The sequence below is a fragment of the Thunnus thynnus genome, chromosome 14 (assembly GCF_963924715.1).
Source record: "Thunnus thynnus chromosome 14, fThuThy2.1, whole genome shotgun sequence".
Lineage (NCBI taxonomy): Eukaryota > Metazoa > Chordata > Actinopteri > Scombriformes > Scombridae > Thunnus > Thunnus thynnus.
In genome coordinates, this window is record NC_089530.1 from 1,479,052 (window position 1) to 1,494,387 (window position 15,336).

The window sequence follows — 15,336 nt, forward strand, 5'->3', positions numbered from 1 at the left end:
CTGAGGATGAATGCACCAACCATACTGAGCCCAAGTGCAGAGCAGGGAGACTGGATTCTTAATACCTGCACCTTGCAGACGGATATACATTTACATACATTACATTACATTTATTAAAGATTGATTTTGAATTGAAAAAATATTATGCTCAAACTTTATTTGCATAGCCACCAGAGCATGTGAGCAGAGTTGAGTAAAAAGAAACTCCACTCCCCGGCAGCGTGGTTGTGCTCTGCCTCACTGCGTTACCGTTCTCTGCTCCCAGGAGGAAAAAACTCCAAATTCACTCCCTTTTTCTGCTAATCAGCCAAAAAACTGTAGTGTTTTGAATCAAATTATTTCAATAATCTGGACAGCTCTTGCTATTTATTCACCACAACAGGAAAAGATGATAGTCTCTATTTTAGATTTAAACAAAAAGGAATACAACAAAAATACTCAAATGTGTGTGTAATGCACACATCTAAAGACCTATAGCCTAATTATAGGGACAATTGGCCTACAGAAGGAAAACAGAACAATATTAGGCTAACTAGGTTATCACCCTCATGCATTTAGTGTCATGGCTAAATGCATGAGGCTCAGGTTTGAGTGAAACCTGTTCAAGTTCAAGTATCTGTTCTTATATATATGTCAATGGTTCAAGTGCACTCCTCGCTCAGGTTAAATTAATGGTGCTCTGCTCCCTGGTCCAGTCCAACTCCACTCCGCCCATACTCTGATAGCCACTGTACATCCTCTACAGGTTCTCATTCCTGTCCAGAAGGTGAACAAAAGACCATGTGTGTGTTTTCATCCAGTCTCGATAATAGAAGAATTTCTTTCTAAACAAAATGTGGTGTTTTAAACAAGAAACATGCACCACTCATGTACCGTTAATGCATATTACTAATTTGGCTTCTTCCCCAGTTATCGTTGGCAGGGACCATGGCTGCAGGGACACCGTTGTGGTGTGGTCCTATGGGTGTCCTGCCTGGACACCACGCCTGCTGTTATTGTTACTAGTCATATTTCTATGAATATTAGCCTCCTTCTTTCTCTCTCAACCCAACCGGTCAAGGCCGATGGCCACCCACCTAGAGTCGGATTCTCCTTGAGGTTTCTTGGCTGCACTAAAAATGTTGCCATTAATCAGAGAGGATCTTAACCAGTTTACATCGAAATCAATGACCTGCAGAACACCAAATTCTTTCTTTTTTCCATAAATCTACTAAAAAAAAAAAACCCAGGTTGCCATGTGTTCTCTAATACTGCCATCTAGTGGGCACTGAGGAAAACACACCACATTAAATGAACATGAACATGTGTGTGCATGTGTGTTTGTGCTGGAGTGGAAAATACTTACCACAGAATCATTGTTTTCTGCTGGCACAAGAGAGAGAGACAGTGAATTGTTTAGAAGATACCAAGGAAATGTTTCTTGCACAGGCTAGAGCTGGCAGTACTGACCAAGAGCCAAAGGTGTCTGTTGCGTACGATCTTCTGGATCTGACATGGAAGACGCATCACTTAAGTGGAAAATTCAAACAAGAGCTCTATGGTCTCGGAGAAGAGCTTGGTGTTATTTGCACACCGTCTAGTGTCAAGGGAACCTGCTGGATCCCTCAGTCCACAGAGCCCACAAAGTGTTCTTGTGGCATGGACAAGACAAGGACCTTGCCACTGACGAGGGCCAGTACTCCGTTGTTCTGCAGCGCATGGAGCACCTGGCTCTAGCATCAACAACAGCAGAAGTTCAAGGGCAGGCAAAGAAGGTCAGTTTTACACAGTAAATCTAATACCACTAGTTTTAAAAAGTAGGTTCAAGAGTCAAATGAACTTTAAGAATCAAGTAATTGACGGGTGGCTAAGGAATAAAAGTTTAACTAACACTTTTATTGTGTTTTTATTTACTTACCACTTAACAGGTAAAGCGGGAAATGGAGAATGCACTATTTTGTGTATTCTGCCATTTTCTCTCAGACATGTTTGAGGAGCTATCCTCACTTAGCCTCACCCTGTAAAGAAATGAACCTGATCCTCCCCCAAGCCACGTCAGAGTTGAGAAAGACAGTAACCAGACTAGAAGCACTAAAGTTTAGGGCAAAGGCAGGAAGCATGCTGGAGAAGATCCAGACCATGCTCGCTCAGCAGCAGGGTGATGAGAGGAGATTCCAGGCTTTTTAGGACAGGAGTTTGTTAGGATGTCAGAGAAATCAATGATCAGTATGAGAATCATTGTATTCATTACACAATAGAATGATTTGAGGATGTGGAGAGAAATGCAGTGAAGTCTTTGAAAAAATTATGGGAGACAGACAAATGGCCAGATATTCATTGTGGGTTGGTGTGTGTGTGTTTGTGTGTGTGTTATTTCTGTTAAAGAGAATAACACTGAAGGGGAATCTGAAAGGCTTCATGGGCTTCGCTAACACCAACTTCAAGCACTTCACACCCCACCATAGGAGGTGGTGGTAAAGCACCGTAATGCTGGTTGCCGCTATCACATGACTGACAGGCATCTCAGCTGGTGTTACACCGTATTTGGTTACCCATCGGATTCTGTGACCTGCAGTGTTGGAAGAAGCAGTCAGATCCGTTACTTAGGTAAAAGTAGCCTACCAATACAACAATGTAAAAATACTTAATTACAATTTAAAATTCTGCATTTAAAATCATGCTTAAGTAAAAGTATAGAAGTGCTACCAGCTAAATTTACTTGAAGTACTAAAATAAAAACACTAATTTTGCAGAAAATTGGGCTGAGTGATATATTTTAATGCTGTTTATGCATTTACTCATCAGTGTTAATGATGTACTTTAAGTTTATTTAATATACCAGATACTTTTACTTAAGCAAAGCATCTTCCAACACGGCAGGTTGACACAGAATCTGATGGGTCACCAAATACAATGTAACGTGCCAGCAGCCCCTTCATATCTCGAAAAAACATTGCAGCATATTAATAGCATAACTCTCTCAACATGACTCAGAATCTCCACCATTGCACAGTCTGAAGAGACGCAATGCATTCTGGTTTTGGTTGGTCATGATAATCCTGCCCTCAGGCCCTGACGTAAGCGGTTCTTTCTTCTAGAGCAGCTAAGTGTTGGTGCCACCCTGGAACCAGTTCTCCTGGTTTCCTGCCAGTTCTTTGGTTCTTTCCTTCTATAGCTGGTTTTGATAAGTTAAAGTTGGAGTTTGGGACTGCAACCAGCATGACACAGAATGTGACCTTTTTATACAACACAACATGTGGCATTTTCATAGTGTTTGAAGCTACTTAAAAGGAAATCAGTTCAAGGAGTTGAAGAGAATAAAGCAGATACTGTTGGTCAAGCAAGTTAATCATAAAGATAAATTTCACTCTGTTCTCTGATGGTAGTTGGTTACATTTGCCTCATTGACAGTCATTTACATATACTTTGCCTAATTACCCTCCTGAGCTTCTCTGCATAATTTTGCCATTGCAGGAAGAGCATGTTCATCATACATTTTAAATATTGCCAATATTGACACTGACAAATTGTACACTCATTCATGTGCAGTAAATTTATTATTACAGCCCACAAGTAGGTATACACTGCAAAAGCCAATAACTTCAGTGTGTAATTGTGGTAGTCATGGAGATTTATCTTCTTTATTGATTGTAAAAAGTACCCTGCTGTCCACAGAGGACTCATCCAGATATCCATGACAGTTGGACATTTAAGCCAAATAACACTTTCATTTACTTGGCACTCTGCCGTGGAGGAGCTCTATGCACACCGCTCTGCACAGTTTGGCCTTTTTCCTTTTGCACCTGCTGAGAAGAATTTTAGGAGTGCAGACACCTAAACTCACCAGTACTCTATGTAGTAAAATGACATACAGCAACATTTTGATCCAAAAAAAAAAAAAAAAAAAAAAGCCCAGCTAGATTATTTATATTGATCAATCATGAACTCATCACATCTCTTTTAGGCAGCTGGTGAGCTGGACACAAGAGGACGAAAATGACTGTTTCAAGCCTGTTTCCCTTTGTTTAATGATTTGATGAACAATCACCTCCTCTGCACATGAATAAAGGAAAAAAAACTATAAAATGTATCAATTTAATGTTGTGGTTGTTTTGATCTATCAATAATTAGTTCTACTCTTCATTCTTTATGCAAATTCTGCATTTTTAATGCACATTGAACATCATATTTTATTGTTCAAAGTATTTTTTTCTTCATTGTAGCTCATTAAAATAGATTTGAACAAATCAAAGAAAACAATGAGAGACAGGTGAAAGGCAGGATGCCCTCAGAGGGTCATACACCTTTAAGAAAGAAGTGGGGGTAACTTGAAGTGGGCGTAACTTATAGTCTCGCAGGCTGCAGACAGATTCTTTTGGGATGAATCACACACTCCTCTAATTTCTTCTTCTTTTTCCCTCCCATTTTCTTCCTCCCTTCATCTATCTCTTGTCCTTTTGCACATCTTTCATACTTCCCTCTTTCTTCCATTCTATTCTTTGCTCCCTTATCTATTTTTCCTTCCCATTATTTTAGTCCTTTCTCCTCTTTATCTCTCACACTTTCTTCCTTTCGTCCTCTTTCCTTTTCATCTTCTGTACCTCCTTTCTCCCATTCCTCCTGCCTTGCCCTTTTCACCTTTTTACTTTGTTCTTCCCTTTTCTGTTTTAACTACCGATGGAATGTAAGTACATTTACTGTACTATAGTATAGTTTATACACTCAAGTTCTTGTATTTTACTTTATGCTACTTTATACTTCCACTCCACTACATTTTTATGACAGCTGGAGTTGGTGGTTCCCAACAGCATATAAAATGTAGCTCCACCTCCAGCACATATGTCGAAATACTGCTTACATGTTACTACATCAGCAAATAATAACACTCTGACAGGGGCCATTCTGCTGCATTGTGGGTACTATTACTTTTGTAGTATTGCTATTTTTACTTTAGTAAAGGATGCTAAAAATCAATCTATTTCTCCTATAAATTAACAAGCAATTACATGACTTTGAGTATGAAATGCACTTTCAATTTTACTAAAGGTCTATTCTAAATGCAGGTATCAGTCCAGGTTTCACTGACTGGGATTTTCTCTGTAGACAGTAACTCTGGAGGAACCACACTTGTGAAGGTTTCTGGGAAGTCTGCTCAGTGTTATATCCACTGACATGTCTCATGCAGCATTTAGGATGTCATGTTTTAGAGAAGTGCTGACTCAGACGCTTTCTCCTGACATTCAACTGGAACTTTAAGGGATTTCCTGAGTAATTCTGCTGACTTGTGTTCAGTAGAAACTAGGCTGCACACTAGCAGTTTAGGATTGAGGTTAACGAGCTAACGTATGCACACATACACACATCTATAGCCGCTGTGTTGTGACCTGACCTTCACATAGTTGAGCTGTACAATGGAGCACTGTTCTGACATTCTTATCCATACAGCAAACACTGGTCCCAGAGTTCCTTTCAAACTGAATTCAGTTGCCTTTATTATGAAAACAAAAGAACATTGTATTTTATATATGCAATTCTGTACTGAGATTACACAGCAATTTGCAAACAGACCCTATGTAACTGGCAGTAGATTTGCCAAATGAATGTAGAATAAATAATTAAAACAGCTTTTCTACACATCTCACCAAGAATCGCAGACAGGTCTCTCCATTTCATACAGTCTGGTAGTACAATATTTATTTTCAGTTGAAGTGTTACATGTTGAGCAACAAACTTACAGTTGTCTTCAGCCACAAATTTAATGCAGAGATAAAGAGTCAAGACTATCCCAAGAATGTATTGAGCACTACAGAACTGGCAAATCAGATTTTACTTATATATATATACATAATGCTTATGTACATATACTGTTGCACTAGACTTAAGATGCTGGACAGTGAGACACACTGCTGTGCAGAAAATAAAACACACCTTGAAATGGGGACAGAGCGACAGACACATGCTGATATAAACAGCAACAGAATCATTGAAGGAAAAGAGAAACGACAGAAAAGATCCGTACAAACAGAAACCTTAATGAAACAAATTCAATTACCAACCCTGCTGTAGGAATGCAGAGAAACACACACATACACACACATATACACACACACACACACACACACACAGACCGTTCTCATGAATCTGCATTCAGAGGGCCAAATAAAAGATTAGTCTCTGAGAGGTCTGAGATGGGAGGTGATGGGGGAGTCAGGGCCGGGTCGAATGATCACCTATCTGTAGAATTTGTCATCAATAACAGGACAGTATGACAAGAAGGATGCTTTATTTGTTTTTGGTAGTGCGGCTACATTATGTACAGTACAAATACAGGCAACTTCATCTTGTTCTCACATACACACGTTGTGACTCATGTCTTCCCTGTCCTGTCTGGTTGTGGTGGGCCTTTGCTGGGACACAGTGGAGTTTAGAGGAGGGTGGCGGCCGGGCTGACAGGCCTGCAGAGGGGGAGGCAGGGAGGGAGGGTCAAAGTGGAAGTGGCTTCTCTCTCTCTCAGCAGCATCCTCCTGATGAAGGCTTGACAGTAGTGCCAGGGGTCAGCTTCACGTTGGGTTTCTCCCCTCCGCCGGCTGTGGCCCCGGGGCCCATCCTCTTCTTTATTTCAGCAGCCATGGTCATGAAGGCCTGCTCCACATTGGTGGCGTTCTTGGCGCTAGTTTCCAAGAATGGGATACCCAGAGAGTCTGCAAACTCCTGGACACAATGTAGGAGAAATGGCCGTGTTTAGGCATATTTTTTGTTTTTGCTAGTGCTGAGTGACAGGGCATGAAATGGCAGAGAAACACTAAGCATTACAAGACATTAAAGGGGACAGCAGAGAAAAACACAGGATCTACTGTAGTGTAAATGTGAGGAATAAGTCCAGAGTGTAACCTGAGTCCTGGATTCTGTGTCAGTACATGCTGGAGGTGTGTAAAGGCCTCAGTCTGCTTCAAACTAAATGCTTCTCATACTCTCTATCAGCATCTGAAAACCATTTTCTCACATCTGAATTGGGGGGGCAGCATCTCACAATTGTGATTACTTTCCAAAACAGACAATCAGATGTGGAGGTGTCAAAATAGGCATGGTTTGCACTTCTCTCTGTGCTGCAGGTTTCCCTACAAAGGCGCCCTCTAGAGAGAGACCTATCTGAGTTTATCACACTAAGGTTTTTTGAGTAACACATCTTAGATAAGTCATCTGTCAGTTATCTCCCATATCTCTTTATTGTCGTACTAATGAAAAGCTACTGACTCCCAGCCAGTAAATTGGATACAGCAAAGAAAATAAGGAAAGAATTCAAATACAAAAACTGTTAAAAGCATAAAAAGGTTATTATCAACACGTTATGTGCCTGGGAGCCTTACCTTTGCTGTTGTGTAATCCACCACCTTCTTTGTTGTCAGGTCACACTTGTTCCCAACCAATAGCTTGTTGACATTTTCACTGGCGTAGCGGTCAATCTCCTGTAGCCACTGTTTGACATTGTTGAAGGACTCCTGTGACAGGAAGCAGACAAACATTAGCACAGGAGGTTAAAGATCTACTACAGCAGCAGCTTTCACACACACTCATTCAAGGCGGCTGTATATTTATGCTAATGTGACTTCTATCAGCCTGCCACACTATTTATTGAAAGTCATTCTGTCACTCAAACAGCCCCAGTCTTTTCTATTCTGCTCTATTCATTTGTTGCAGTAAGCTAATGTTGCTGCATTAAGTTACTGTTGATACCAGCTCAACACAACAAATGTGCAGCAGTGGTAGGTCCTCACTGTGAAACAACCTCAAGACTCGCTGACAGTGCCAGTGAGCTAAGTTCACATTTTTAAACATTAAACACAACACTTTTAGCAACTCCTGTAAAAAAAAAACTACACTATACAGCAGCTTAATGTTTGGTTCTGGTTTGTGAGCTGGAACCATGCACAGGTGAAGTGGATAGATGAAGGGATGCAGAAACGTTTTACAGTGCTTCCAATATGTAATGAAGGAGCGATCAATCCTACATGAAGACTTGTATTAGACAAGGAAATCATGTCAGGATGTGGGAAAAGTTCCACAGCAGAAAATCACTGTTTTCATCAACTAGAAAAGCAGTGCAACTAGTCAACATCACAGGTGAAAATCTGCCTACTGAGACAAGTATCAACTGAGAGTCAAGTTCAGCAGCGATGAAGTATTCCCAGAGACTCCTGCTTATCATGTCCAAACCATTCCTGACTTGCTGTGTAATCACAAAAGGCGTTTTCTTCACCATGCAAATCATCTTCTGATCATCCACAAGACTCCTCGGTCTACCAGCTTGTTTGCCTTTTTCTAGTTTTCCTGTGTTCACCTGCATTTTTAAAACAAACCCACCCGATGATTTTGGCAAACCAATTACCTTTGATATCTCTCATAGATTTGAGCTTTTTTTTTTAGCCTCATTATTATCTTCTTCACGTGCATGGTCACCTCTTTACTCCTCATATTGACAGACAACTCCACCTCAGTCTAAACTTTCAATCATCTCTGAGCCACGTTTCAGCTCTTTTATGCTGAACTGATGTTGGAACGACACACAGCTACCCAACAAACATTTAGTAACCAAGTGTCCAATTACTTTTGAAACCCTAAGCACTATGTTTTAAAAATATTATCTCTCCCACACAGTCTTTCTATATTAAACCACCTGCTCAAATGAAATCTGAGACTTGGCACTTTCATGTAGTATCCATGACTTTATTTACATAATGTGCTGAAGCACAGAGCCTGAAGAACAAAACGTGGAACTGTTTAGACTGCTGTTTTAACTGAACTTTTTCATTACCAACACTGCTTCCAGGAAGACCCACCTCTCATTTCACCACCACCACTTATTAAACAATCTCCTGGTGCCAAGCAACATCCAGCTACTGGAAACCAGATGCATTTTTGTGAAAACCTAAAAGATGGAAGCTAGAGGCCAACCTTAAAAACAGATGTATTCCTGGCCAAATATAAACCAAACAAAAGATGCTAACAGTAGATAATGTTTCAGCCATCTAAAACATGAACATTTTTTGTTGTTTACCCCTGAATCAAATCTGTTTGACCCGCATTCAGAATCATTCAGTGAGAGTTTCATTCTTCCATTTGTGGAGGACAGACTGATTTCTCCTCATCACAGACCAGACAGCAGTGATTTGAGTAAGGTCTTAAACACTTATTATTGCAGTTAGGGATGTCAACGGTTAACCACTTAGAATATTTTTGACTGGTTACGCATGCATACCAGGGTTGGGTACCGAACTTGTTACTTCATGTTCAATCGGTGCCAAATTTTGGTACCTTGTGGGACTGAGAATGAGCACAGCCCCGAAATAAGTTTTAAAAACACACATTTCCAGACTGAAGCCTTTCAAACAGAGGCTCCAATACTGACAGGAGCACCAACCCGCAGATACAAAGAGATGTGACAGATCCATTTTACCAGCCTGCATGGCAGCAAGCAGCTAGTTAGCATGACTAGCATCATTAGCATAGCCATGCTTTGCAGTGTGTAGTCAATAGACTGTATAAAAATAAGGTGTAGCTGCAGTGTCTCCGGTTTAACAGCAATGGAGGCAGGTAACAGGTGTGTTTACTGTGTTTGTGTGCTCTGAAAGACGTCACGGCGTATCTGTATTAACAACGTAGGTGTTACTTTGTTATTAGGCCATAACCCAGTTGGTGTGCTGAATGATTGAGACCCATATCCTGCCAATTAGTGAGGTAGAGGGTGAAGGATTGAAAGAGCTAGTTCGGTAACTCAAGCCTGAGGACATTATGCCATCGAGAGCTTTTGTGACTAAACACATTGAAAACACTTTGAAGAAGGATGAGCTAAAAGTCAAGCCAAGCAGGGCAGTCAAGCTAGTTCTGACCACCAAATGCTAGACAGCTCTCCCAAACAAAAGCTACATCACAACTCTCTTAACAATGAACTGGTTAGTTATCAGTTATTGGGTGTCGGTCTATGGAAAGTAACCGAAACTGACATCCCTAATTGCTGTCTAACTCTGGTTTGTTTCACTGAATTTCAATGTCAAACCCCAATTTAGATGGTAGGAAGTTCAACCTAGTTCAATAAACAAATGACCATGTCTTCCCGTATGAGGTTCCCGTGACAAAATCTCATCTGCTAGTGTAGAAATGTATTAAACACAGAGTTTGAATGGTCAGGAGATGGTGTGTTGTTACACTGACCTGGTCTGTGACGTCGTACACTACGATGATACCATGAGCACCTCTGTAGTAGCTGGACGTGATTGTACGAAACCTCTCCTGACCCGCTGTATCCCACTGTCAAAGGAAAAAAGAGGGAGGTGATGACTTGCTGTGTGCTTACATTGAGGAAGACAAAAGAAACACTCTTTGATATTAAATATCTTTAAATTTGACCATTGGACAAACACAATTCAAGTATTAAGTGCTTCCTAACACAATTTTATTCTTGTGAGAGTCTAAAAGTCTCCTGGGATGTTCAAATTCTCCACCGAGAGCCACAATAACAACAGCAGCATTCATAGTTCATCACATGTGTCTACTCTCTTTACATGCGCATTCCTTTTTGTTCCAAAGGAGACGTCTGGTGATATTCTATGTTTTTGTTATTGTCAACAAATCCTTAATGACTCAAACCAACAATGAATTAATCTAACAATAAGTATTGTGTGTGTATCAAAGCCAGATATATCTCATTCCTCTGTGCCGTAGAGCTCCACTGTTGTCTAAACACACATCAATGACATGTTCCTTCCTCACCATGAACACAAGATTTACATATTTTGGGCTTGGAGATGACAGCCACATACAGATTAAGGTTTGGTTTGGTTTCTTCCTGGGATTAGTTGATAATAAGAAAATTATAGAATATCACCAGACTGATCCTTTAATGTTTAGAAGGGAAAATATGTTCTCCTTCCCTGTAAATGTGGCATTCTGGGTGAGCCAATGTTACTGAAGGGCACTAATATGAAAGAACTTAAAAGCAAAACTGAAACCAGAAGTTACTTACAATCTGAAGTTTAATGGTCTTTCCATCTAGTTCTATGGTTCGTATTTTGAAGTCCACACCAATAGTGCTAATGTAACTTTCTGTGTATGTGTCATCCTGGAGAGAGAAACAGAGTCAGAGTTAGACGGCTCACACATCCTGTTCACTTCCTGCTTCACTGTGCACACACATGAACAGCACCATCAGTCATTACTAACACTAGTGGAAAATAGACTGGAGGTTTCAATAGTATACCAACAGGTGAATGAATGTGTTACAGTTTGCTCATGTGAGCATCATATCCTGTGAACAATAACTTGAATAGTTTCTTATTCAGGTAATAATAAACCCAGTTAAGATAGTGAAAATATACTGTTGAATACTGACTGCTGCCTGCTTAGAGGGAAGATAGAGATGTTTTTTTTTTATTAACATTCTTGCATTTGTACAGAACTATACATTCAAGCTTGTTACACAACACAAACAACACATACATAGACTATAACATCATACATTTTGGGGAAACTTACTGCAAATCGGAGAAGAAGGCAAGACTTTCCAACACCAGAGTCACCAATCAGGAGCAGCTTGAATAAATAGTCACTGCAAGGTAAGGGTATGGGTTAGCAAAGTAATAGATTACCCATTTGACTTCATAAATAGCTGCCATAGTGACAGCCTGAGAACACACAAGTCAGTGATGGGTCCACTTCAGTCTAAAACCTTCTAGTTCTTTGATCTAATGTCCATTTCAGTTAGACACAAATATGCTGATGGGTCGTAGTGTCTGATAGTGTCATTACATCATTTGGCATCATGGTTGAAAGGTTCGCATTTTACAAGAAAAAGAAACTGTCAGGACAATGAACACTGCTGAGCTCAGCCATATTTTCAGAAGGACGTGCAGGAAGCCAGCAGATCATGTGATTGGACACATGAAGCAGAGCAGGAGGAGTGGAGAGGTTCTCTTTTCTTGACCACATATTGTACCTCTGTGCTCCGGTTCTCAGTTTAGTCTAATCCATGTTTAAGTAGGAATTCACCTTGGTTTTTAATCACATGGTCTACAGTAGTTTCAGTTTTGGTTCCTGGATCAGAGCTCCTTGCTCCTCCTAAGGTACTTCCCAGAGACCCAAACACAAGGGCTAGTTATGTCTACTATCAATATTAGGATACAGAATGGGACATTTGTTAAATGTTTTTGTTTCAATAAACAGTTGCGTTGCCCACTTCCTGTCTACTCTTTTTGTGATGAGTCAGCAAGAGAGGAAAAAAAGAACTAAACTTCATTTAATTTGCTGATTGTTTCAAAATTGTTACCAACAAAAAACCCTCTGACATTGTCTAAACATGAGTCACACAACTGTGTGGGATTTTGAGCAAAAAATGATGTCTCAGACAACATGCTTTTCAATCCATTACCAGTCTAATATGCTTCATATTCACAGTTGTTGAGATGCCATAGAGGCCCAAGCTTTTTGTTTCTGGGACTGAAAGTTTGGGATTACAGAGTCTGACATTGTATTCTACTGTGAGAGCTGCTCACTTTTCCTTCTGTGAGAGCGCTGTTCAGGCACAGGACAACTACCATATTAAGGGCAGGGCATTCTGAATTACATTCAGATGAACCAACCCAATGACCCACTTAAAACACATCTTGCAGCAAGGCAAGCATAAGCAGCCTACAGCCTGCAAACAGGTCTAAACTACATCCTGCTTCACTTACACCCATATCAAATTAGCCAATATAATGATAATACTTAACCTCCCAAAAACACACACAGAGTATCAACGCAATGTATACACAGGTTACTATGCCTGTCTAATATTTGGTTTGTCAAGTGTTCAGCCTTTTTCTGTGTCTAACTGTTCCTACTGATCCTCTGCAGCTCTACACTCTGATAAAAGAATCCTAAAACAACACTTTTTTTCTCTCCATCTCTAGGACTTCTCCTACAAATTATGGTCTCCAGGAGTGAAGTCCTGAGTGAGGACCTCTTGTGATGGTGGAAGAATAATGTGCAACTCCCTGTTTACATGGAATGCGGGTGTCCTGGTTACAAATAGATCCCAGCATGGAAACTTAATATTCTACCTTATTCACACACGCAACCTGACCTGAATGACTCGTGTCAGTCAATCTATTATAACTAACAATCACAATGTGGCAAAAAAACCCTACTGATATGCATCACCAGCAGAGGAACAGCAGTAATGTGCAACTTTATTCTCACACATCAGCTGAGCCGGGAAGTCTTATCCTGCCTCCCTAAACCGTCTCCAGTTCCTCTTCTTCTCATTGTAATAGATTCCAGTCATGCCCCCTTCGTTAAGCCTATGACTGGGGACAATGGCTGTCCCTGTGCAAGGCTGACGGCTCACTACTCACTACTCAACACATTTCTCATGCTTCCACGTTGGAAAGCCGCATCACCAGCGTACATAGTTACTGATGCCTATGATGTTACCATAGCAACCTATGCAGATAAGTCGGTGATGTCTGGACACACAAATCCAATATGATCACTTGCAAATAACAGTACAGATAGTCTGTCTTATAGATCTGATTTGAAAAACAAATTTGATTTGCCTATAGTCTGAACAAAGTCCTACATGCAAATTCCAATTACCATCACGCTCGTAACTATTCACCACAGTATCCCAAATACACCACTGATCAAAAGTCAAGCTGTGCAATTTAGAAATGCATACAGACACATAATTGCTTGCTCATCATTTCAAATTCAATGTGGTATTCAGCGTAAAGAACTGTGCTCTAAACTGTAATGTGGATAAAGATGCCTCCTTTTCATTTTACCATTGACTCTCATGGAGTAAGAAGGTTTTGGACCTCGCCTAGGGGTATCTAGTCTGTACCAAGGAGGTGAATCATTAATACACGATTAACAGTCTACAGAGGAATATGGGGATCAAATATCAATGTCTATAATTGAGTAACGACAAGATCATTTTTTTAGCTTAAAGAATAACACTGTGAAACAGCTTGCCAAATCAGGGAAAATTGTACTCATAACTACAGTCCACTCATCAATTTATGAATGGAGAGCCACAGAAAGACAGAAAGCTTAAGTAAGTGATTGCTCAACACTGCTGTGGTGAAATCGTGGGCTTGTCCTGTGGCATGTGACCTACACATGACTGAGACTGGAGGGGCTGCTTCAGCTCTACAGGACAACAATATGACTGAAAACTGAGTCATGCTCAACTTCAGGTAATGCGTAAAACCGGTTACCTGGCCGTAAACAACGGGTCATTGCCGCTTCAGTATCTGTTTGCTGACAGTAGCGAGGATATCAGTGGGCTATCAAATAAACCCACAACACTGAACCATAACCACCGACCAAACGTTACAAATGTCATCGATCAACATTTCTGATGAAGGAAGCCATTGTAGTTAAGTCGTATCCATTATAATTTTATGAATTCAATAGGTCAATTCTAGCTGCTACCGCTGATAATATAAATAGACTAACAGTTCCGCAGAAAGACAGACTCGCAATAACGGATACAGGTAGCGTTAGCAGTCAGCAAGGCACCTTTGTCCTGTATTTACATCTGTGCCGCTGCCCAACAGCTGGCTAACAGCTGGCTAACAATGTTCCTCAGAGGACTGAATGTACGCTTCGTAGTTTATTAAAACACAGCTATCGACTGATTTCTGTTCAACACCAACATACCACCAATATCCCGAGAAAATGTTCACAGCAAGTTATCTCAGGCAGGCATGAGGCTAATGTCAGCTGACGTTAGCTGCTAACTTAGCTCAACTGCTAATATTAAGTTATTTGCCAATAGCTGACTTACCTGTTAGCCCATGGCTAACCTCAGCTAGCTGGTGAGAATCTAACACAGTGGTCTTTATAATGATACTTACTATTCAGGATTCATTGTTGACTCGTTGTATAGGGTATCCCGTGTCGTGAAATGTCTCTTGTCCCGTGTCTGCAAATAAACAGCGCTGTCTAGCTAACACTGCTCCCAGAAACTGAACCAGAACCAGAAACACGGCCGGCTGGTTGCTGCTCAGTAAAAATCCAAAATGGCTGCAACTCCGACCAGGAAACAGCTAACATTAGCCAGCTGGTTAGCCGAGGCAGTAGTAACACAAAGTGCGCGGCTTGATTTTACAGATGCCTGGTCTTTTAGAAGAGACTGTTAACTCGTTCTCTAGCCGTAACCCGTCAGCGGATAAACAGGGGATGTGTATGGATGTCTCCCTCTCGGTAAGTGTGTCGTTACCGCAAACAGCAACCTGTCAAGCCCTCAGAGAGATTACGTCATTTAGTGAAACGTGGCAAAGAAGAGTCAGCGAGTGCTCTGTGTCAAGGTACACATAA

General features: G+C 40.7%; 1 protein-coding gene across 1 annotated transcript; it reads right to left on the reverse strand.

Moving 5' to 3' along the window:
• Positions 1-5,442: 5,442 nt before the first annotated feature.
• On the reverse strand, positions 5,443-15,291 carry LOC137196585 (ras-related protein ORAB-1-like). Its single transcript, XM_067609275.1, has 6 exons — positions 14,874-15,291; positions 11,509-11,581; positions 11,000-11,095; positions 10,189-10,284; positions 7,347-7,478; positions 5,443-6,690 (listed from the first exon to the last, which is right to left on the reverse strand). The coding sequence occupies exons 1-6, from the start codon at positions 14,885-14,887 to the stop codon at positions 6,490-6,492; spliced, it is 612 nt and encodes a 203-aa protein (XP_067465376.1). The 5' UTR covers positions 14,888-15,291; the 3' UTR covers positions 5,443-6,489.
• Positions 15,292-15,336: the final 45 nt, after the last annotated feature.